Source organism: Bidens hawaiensis, unplaced genomic scaffold, assembly GCF_021521415.1.
Source record: "Bidens hawaiensis isolate Kalapana, Puna unplaced genomic scaffold, B.hawaiensis_p1.1 tig00031541_1, whole genome shotgun sequence".
NCBI classification, from domain to species: Eukaryota; Viridiplantae; Streptophyta; class Magnoliopsida; order Asterales; family Asteraceae; genus Bidens; species Bidens hawaiensis.
Window position 1 is genome coordinate 54,607 of NW_027495342.1, and position 7,836 is coordinate 62,442.

General features: G+C 37.9%; 1 protein-coding gene and 1 pseudogene across 2 annotated transcripts; one reads left to right on the top strand and one right to left on the bottom strand.

Annotated features, from left to right (window-relative positions):
• The first annotated feature begins 1,309 nt into the window (after positions 1 to 1,309).
• Positions 1,310 to 4,701, top strand: LOC143582374 (AMSH-like ubiquitin thioesterase 1; annotated as a pseudogene). The gene is made up of 13 exons (XR_013143959.1): positions 1,310 to 1,495; positions 1,589 to 1,653; positions 1,760 to 1,835; positions 1,917 to 2,173; positions 2,333 to 2,438; positions 2,521 to 2,567; positions 2,658 to 2,928; positions 3,193 to 3,282; positions 3,349 to 3,411; positions 3,474 to 3,548; positions 3,822 to 3,884; positions 4,219 to 4,271; positions 4,367 to 4,701. The product of XR_013143959.1 is annotated as an AMSH-like ubiquitin thioesterase 1 (transcript).
• A 513-nt stretch (positions 4,702 to 5,214) lies between these two features.
• On the bottom strand, positions 5,215 to 7,103 carry LOC143582375 (uncharacterized). The gene is made up of 5 exons (XM_077064958.1): positions 7,023 to 7,103; positions 6,057 to 6,806; positions 5,786 to 5,986; positions 5,521 to 5,716; positions 5,215 to 5,446 (listed from the first exon to the last, which is right to left on the bottom strand). The coding sequence occupies exons 2-5, from the start codon at positions 6,801 to 6,803 to the stop codon at positions 5,262 to 5,264; spliced, it is 1,329 nt and encodes a 442-aa protein (XP_076921073.1). The 5' UTR covers positions 6,804 to 6,806; positions 7,023 to 7,103; the 3' UTR covers positions 5,215 to 5,261.
• Between the last annotated feature and the right edge of the window lie 733 nt (positions 7,104 to 7,836).

Consider the following 7,836-nt stretch of genomic DNA (forward strand, 5'->3'; position numbering starts at 1 on the left):
AGCTGGAGGAAAAACTAAGTATGGGTCGAACAATTTAATCAGATCATAAATTCGGTCATGGAGACTGCAATACAATATTTTGTGACCCTAAGAAATAATCGGATCAATAATTATGCCATGACCCCACCTTGTGGCTCGTTCGAAATTTTGCCAGTATTGCCAAAGGAGGTACTACACGAGCCGGAGGAAAAACTGAGTATGGGTCGAACCACTGAATCGGATCATAAATTCGGTCATGAATATTGCCTTACAATATTTTGTGACTCTAAGAAAGAATATGATCAATAATTATGCCTTGACGCCACCCCGTGGCCCGTTCGAAATTATGCCAGTATTGCCAAAGGGGGGTACACGAGCCGGAGGAAAAACTGAGTATGGGTGGAACCACTGAATCAGATCATAATTTCGGTCATGGAGACTGCCATACCAGATTTTGTGACCCTAAGAAAGAATCGGAACAATATTTATGCCCTCACGCCACCCCGTGGCGCGTTCGAAATTTTGACAGTATTGCCCAAGGGGGTAGTACACGAGCCGGAGGAAAAACTGAGTATGGGTGGAACCACTGAGTCGGATCATAAATTCGGTCTAGGAGACTGCCATACAATATTTTATGACCCTAAGAAAAAATCGGATCAATAATTATGCCCTGATGCCGCCCCGTGGCCCGTTTGAAACTTTGCCAGTAATCCCAAATGGGGTAGTACACGAGCCGGAGGAAAAACTGAGTATGGGTCGAACCACTGAATCGGATCATAAATTCGGTCATGGAGACTGCCATACAATATTTTGTGACCTTAGGAAAGAATCGGATCAATAATTATGCCCTGACGCCACCCCGTGGCTCATTCGAAATTTTGACAGTATTGCCAAAGGGGGTAGTACACGAGTCGGAGGAAAAACTGAGTATGGGTGGAACCACTGAATCGAATCATAAATTCGGTCATGGAGACTGCCATACCATATTTTGTGACGTTAAGAAAGAATCAGAACAATAATTATGCCCTCACGCCACCCCGTGGCCCGTTCGAAATTTTGTACACGAGCCGGAGGATAAACTGAGTATGGGTCGAACCACTAAATCGGATCAGAAATTCGGTCTTGGTGACATCCATACAATATTTTATGACCTTACGAAATAATCGGATTAATAATTATGCTCTGGCACCACCTCGCGGCGCGTTCGAAATTTTGCGAGTATTAACTTGATGAAGTGATTATAAAAGTAAAGTAGAGATATTTGGTTAATGTTGACAAGAGGGTTTGGTGTACAAATAGAAGAAAAGAAAAGAAGAGAGTTAGTTTTGTGTTGATTTGTACAGAAGAAAGAAGGTTTGAATCAATCGGAAGTAGAAAGAAAGAGAAAAGTGAAACCCTAATTAGCTCGAAGAAGAAGATGAATATCAATGTAGCCGCCAAGGCACAGAAGATAAATGTTGATAATCGAATCTCTCTTCGTTATTACTTTCGGATCGCAGATAACATTCTACGCCAGGTATTGATGATGATGATGATTTCATATTGATATTATTTATTAGGAGGACCCAAATTAATCAATCTCTTGCTTCCTTGCTATTATTATTCACAGGCTGCTATCTTCCGACAAGAGAAGAATATTATCGATCTATATATTATGCTCTTAAGATTTCTAAGGTAACTAATTATTATTATTATTATTATTATTATTATTATTATTATTATTATTCCATTCCTAGTTCGTTGATTCATTAGTTGATATATAGTTTTCATTTCATTTCAGTTTGGCTACAGAAACAATACCCTCTCATCGAGATTTTAATGCCTCTTCTCAGAGGGACAAGATTAACCTCAAGAAGGTACTGTATTTCTTTCTTTCTTTCTTAGTTTTAATCATGCCGCCACCACCAATCTCTATTTTAATAATGAATGAATCTCAGAGATCATTGAGTGCTGTAACTGAGCTAGAGGAGTTGAAGCCTGCTGTACGACTCAAGATTCTTGACTTATCATCCACAAATAATCCTCCTCCTGCTCTTCATAAGGTATTATTATGCTTAACAATATTATTTGATGCATATAACAACAACAACCTCGTGTGTGTATCTTCTCTATAGCAGCAGGCACCCCCACCACAAGTTAATGTTCATCAACATCATATGCACTCATCTCCTTATCTTCAGCAGACTAGCCAATTGTAAGTGTTTTCACTTCACTTCTCTATGTGTATTATATAAATCAGTTATATATAGTATTTACCACATTATAAGTTGTTTAGAAATGGCAAATTGGATTTTTATAATCACAACTATCTGTTATTACTTGTTTATTTATGTATGTTTTGTTGGTGCTCTAGATATGTAAATATTCCTCGTGCAAAGGAAGAAACTCTCTCCAGACATTCTATTTTAGGCCCAAATGGACTTTCTAGGCAACGCCAACCCCCTATCATCAATGTTGCAGCGGTATCCCTTCTTCAACTTCTTTTCTTATATTTCTTTTTATTATAAGCTAAAGAGGGTTTCATTCTTGTATGTATCGCAGGTTCATTATCCAAAGAATATTGATTTGACACCTGTGGAATTTCTGAGGTAACTTCTTTACAAAAAGAATTTTCATGTCACTATTGCATTTTAAGTTCTTAACCATACAATTTTTGGTATTTTGATTTTGCTTGCTAGTGAGAAAAAGTTGCTTTCCTTGGAGCATGAAAAAGTTAGTAGCAACTTGGAACTTGAGAAATTAAGTATAGAATCAGTTGACAATAACAAGCCAGGAGTTGATTCCTTGATTTCTTTTGAAGAGATTCCGTCTGATATTATAAGACAGCCTTCCCCACCTCCTGTTCTAGCCCAAGTCCAAGATTTGGTTTCACCGGATACAGGGCCTGGACCTGGGCCTGAAAAATCCACCGATAGTGTCTGCTCGGAATCTCCCCTTGAGTTACACATTGTAAGATTCCAGTCTTTATTAGGAAACAGAATAAAATGATTAATTTATGTACCAGTGATCTTGTCGAATAATATTTATATTTTTGAATGCTATCGTTTAGGTTTTCTTCTTTAGAAATATCTTTTCCCTTTTAGCTGCTGCTACTTTATTTTACCCGTTGATCTTTTAGAGATGAACTATAACATGAATGGGTTGTTCAAATATATATTTACTTTGTTTAGCAAAGGCAAAACAAAACACTAACTATGGGTGGGTCTTGTGCAGTCGTCGAAAGTGATGGATCACTTCATGAAGATGGCAAAGAGGAATACGGATAAAGATTTAGAGACATGCGGTATTCTTGCGGGGTCACTTGTAAGTGTCGTTGGTTTCTATTATTTTGTTTTTCAGTATCTGTCTAATTGTTGGTTATTTTGTTAGAAAAATCGAAAATTCTATGTTACTGCACTCATCATTCCAAAGCAAGAAGGAACAGCCAACTCGGTAAAGTATTATTCTCTTACTTTTTTTATGAAGACTTTCTTATGATCTTTTGGTAAATACAGTGTCAGGCTATTAATGAGGAGGAAATATTTGAAGTCCAGGACAAACGATCTCTATTCCCTCTTGGATGGATACATGTGAGTCATATATGAAAATTAAACTCCAAATAAGAGTCTTAAATTTGTATCAGCTTTCTGGATGTATGTGGGAATTTGTGAAGGAATTGGAATGTTTATGACAATAATTATAGTTTTTATTTGAACCTTTAAGCTTAACTAACCTATTTGACTGATTCGAGATAAAGCATAACTCCAATTGATCATGTTGTGTGTAAATGTGTTGGAGTGATTTCATCATCCTTTGTTCATGCTATTATTTACTTCATCCTGATGTTTGTTTGTATCTTGCAGACGCATCCTACACAATCTTGTTTCATGTCATCTATCGATGTTCATACACACTATGCATATCAGGTAACATTTCCTTTGTGCTTGGTTTTTATAATTATATAAGGAAAATGTTTCTTTAGTGCAGGCCAAATAGATTCACACAACTCAAGTAATTACCATCAAAATTTGTGATAATCCATTTAGGAAGTTTCTCTAGGCTAATGGCTTCTATTTGCAGAACAATAATTTTCAGTAAATGGGGAACTCGAAAGTAATAAATAAACATAAGGTTTAGGATAATGCTATTACGCCCTTGAAGAAATATCTGCGTCTGCAACTATATATGTGTTTACAATCTCTATTTTTTGTTTGAATGTTGAATTATATCAACTCTCAGCTTTGCTTGTTTGTTTTCCAGATTATGTTGCCCGAGGCAATTGCTATCGTCATGGCACCAAGAGATAGTTCAAGGTTTATTATTTGTACACTTCATGAGGGTCTATTAGTTAGTTATATATCAACTGGATGATCGGATTATGATTTACGATTATTATTATGTTTTACAGAAATCATGGCATTTTCCGTTTGACTACACCTGGCGGTATGGGTGTCATAAGAAACTGTCCTCACCGGGGTTTCCATGCACACGATGCACCATCAGATGGTAGTCCAATTTATAAACAATGTACAGATGTTTATATCAACCCCAAGTTGAAATTTGACGTCATTGATTTACGGTGATGCAAATGCTTTCTTTGTATATACTCAAGTAAGATGCAAACAAAAAATTCCCATTTAAGGAGCATCTTTTATTGCACAAAACCTGTTTACTGTAATTTTGGTTTATTGGTTTTAAATTGGCTTGTTTGATTCACAAATGCAATGTTTGTATGTTTGACCACTGTGGTTGATTTAACTTTCTCAAGGCAATGTATCTTTGGGTTTGATTTTGGAGATGCTATTGAGTTCATGCAACTATCATATACGCTCATAAGATCAACTGAGCAACCATACTTGGAATATGGATGCAAATCAGATTTACAGATGGTGTAATGCTATGTGCTAATTACATAAAGACTTAGCTAAGCTGTCCTGTCGGGTCGGACATTCCACCCATGTCAAAACGAATGTGGGTCAGCACAGGCCAAACACTAGAGATTAGAATCCAACTTTTAGCCTCTTTAATGCAGTTCGGATCAGAATCCTCTAATTGGAATCCTCTAATTGGCTGTAAACATTTATTCCTCTACTAACATGAACAAAATCACAAGGCCAAATTTAATTTAAAAAAAGAATGTTTACTGTAAACATTTAGAATCCAACTTTTAGCCTCTTTAGCATGTGTTGTAACAAATTTACTAGCAATTCAAGCTTAGAACACTGGTGAAGCTTGACAAGTGTTTTCAAGTATTATTGGATTTTATGTACATAAGAAGAGTGTGATTACAAATGAATAGAAAGCTAAGAGACAAGTCTAGAGTAAAGGTCATGGAGAGCAGAATACAAGGGTTCAGCAGCCTTTGGTCTATCCACAGTCCCAAGAAGTATATCGGCAGTTGTGAGATATGGATCGCCATAAAAGTGAAGATTAGCGTCCATCCTTGTTGCAACAATGTTCCCTTCCAAGGACACTCCAACAAAAGCACCTTTTAGAAAGAACAGCACTCAATTATTATACACAGTATTCAGTTGTTTTGTAATAAAAATGAAAAATACCTACCTTTGCTACAACTGTAAGTGTAGCACATGCCAGAGCCTTTATCACCAGCTCGAAGATCAGCTTCCAAAACTCTTCCAACAGGCCCCGCAGCAGCACTGCAACCAGCTCCAAGAGAAAAATGCATGCGACTACAGAATGTTTTCACAGCTTTAAAGTCATGAAGCACGATTATGAAGTCCATAAGCTCACCTCCAACCTATCAAAACATCATTTAAACAAGTATATGTATGGGTTTTTAATAATTTTAAGAGAAGGATAATTTTACCTGAGGACCCCATCCTAGACCAGCTGAAACTATAGCAGAAGGTGCAGACCAAGAACCATCTGCTCTTCGAGCCATTACCAAACCAGTACCAAGTTTGTATGTAAGTAGCATCCCGACCTTAGCAACAGTTAAGATAGCCAGACCTTTAGCGCCTTTCATAACTGCTGCAGGAATAGACCTTTCAGGATTTAACCTGGCAACCTGCATAGATGATCACATAAAATAAAAACATAAACATATCATGTAGGAAAAGACCCTGAGAATCAGGTACCTGACAGTAATTCCTCAACGTATTAGAAGATTTATATATTTCGTGTTCCATAGACAAACCAACAGGAAGATTTAACCATCCCCTTGTGCAAGTCCAATCGGTGACATCATGCTTGGCCACCTGTACGGCGTTGCTGATGGTGTTGATCAAAACACCTTGCAACGGGTCGAGCATATCATAGCAGGTGTCACAGACCCTCTGTGGATTCCTGTCTCTAAACTTAACAGGTAACAAGCATCTTCCCATTGAGCAAGCCCTGCAAAAGATTCCTCCGCAGAATCGACAATGATGTCTGCCACGCGTGAGGGCAGTGAAGGGAGCATTGCACTGCATACAGACTTTGGTAGTGCTGTCCCGAAGCCACTCTGGGGGTTCTGCTTCCAAGACTTGTTTGTAAGCATTATAGTTAAGTGGTTCAAGGAGGGGCGGGGCACTAGGAGTGTAGACAGATGGGTGCAAGTAAGTATTGTTCCCAGACGAGCCGATAAAGGCAACGTTTGAAGAAGCAGCAGGAACAGTAGTATCATATTTGTTGTTGTTGTTGTTGTTGTTGTTGTTACGACCGGTAACGATTGCAACAATCCCACTCAATACATTTTTCAAATTGACCTCAGGAACATCATCAGTAGCAGTAGCAGGAGGTTGGTTGTAAGGTGCTGTAGGGTGGTGTTCTGGAAGAGCAGTCCATTCAGAATCGTCATCATCAATGAAGTATTGGTTGCCGTTGTTCTTCTCCATAATCACCATCAGCTGTTTAGTTTAGAAAAATAAATAAATCCATATATTATTATTATTATTATTAGAAGAAGAAGAAGTAACATCTAAATAATATTAGTTGGAATGGAAGTCGATCGATTGTGAATAATAATTAATCATCATCATCATCATCAGCCTAGGTGGTTTAGGGTTTAATTGAAAACCTAATTACGGAATGAATAATCGAAAGAAAGGAATGAAATTACGTACCTGATTGAATTGATTGATATCTTCTTCTTGTTCGTAGGAAGCGTAGCGTGAGCTGCTAAGGATAAATGACGACTATCTTGTGTTTCCTTTCTTTCTTTCTAAAATCAACAAACCACAACGCTGCTCTTCTCTTCTCTTCTCTTCTCTTCTCTTCTCTTCGTCCTCTTCTTTTTTTAGTCTATTTACAATAATGCTCCCTCACTTATCTCTTATCTAACATTTCTTACTAGACCCTCTTTACGCCCTGCTTGCGGTGCGCGCATATAATGTATATATGTGTGAACCCTCGGGTGGGCAAAAGTAAAATTGCACTAATTTTGACGTTATTTTACTAATCTCGTGAAAATAACGTTAAAAGTTGCGGAAGGTTAATCAGGCATCATGTGGTGGCGTTGATAGCCGAAAGACAAGGGCACATGTACCGATCAGCCGGTGTCCGGATGATTGAGTGCTATGTGCCTTATGTCCAAGGCTTGATGCAAAACTACTATCGAGCCGGGGGTCTCACCGGAAGCGGCCTCTCTTACCCTCCTAAGACCCTACCATAGCATTGCTATTGGTGGGATATACTGAGTACGATGATGATGATGATGACTAGACCCTCTTTTTTCAAAATAACCGTTTCTCAAGTGGGAATCAACCCATGTCCAAGCTTTTTCCAGCTCTACTTGAATGAATTTTACCTCGTTATCCGAGCTCGATTCAATAAACAATGTGACCTAAAATAATGGACATATATCTTGATAAAATATCAAATAATTGAATTAAAACTACATTCTAACACACCCTGTTCTTTCTGTATTAGCATCAAATT

What these genes read in the sequence shown, in the direction of transcription:
- LOC143582375 (XM_077064958.1), bottom strand. Translation starts at nt 6,803, where the DNA reads ATGGTGATTATGGAGAAGAACAACGGCAACCAATACTTCATTGATGAT. An exon ending in CGTTGAGGAATTACTGTCAG is followed by an intron (nt 5,987 to 6,056) that starts GTACCTGATTCT and finishes TCATCTATGCAG; the next exon opens with GTTGCCAGGTTAAATCCTGA. An exon ending in CACTTACAGTTGTAGCAAAG is followed by an intron (nt 5,447 to 5,520) that starts GTAGGTATTTTT and finishes TCTTTCTAAAAG; the next exon opens with GTGCTTTTGTTGGAGTGTCC.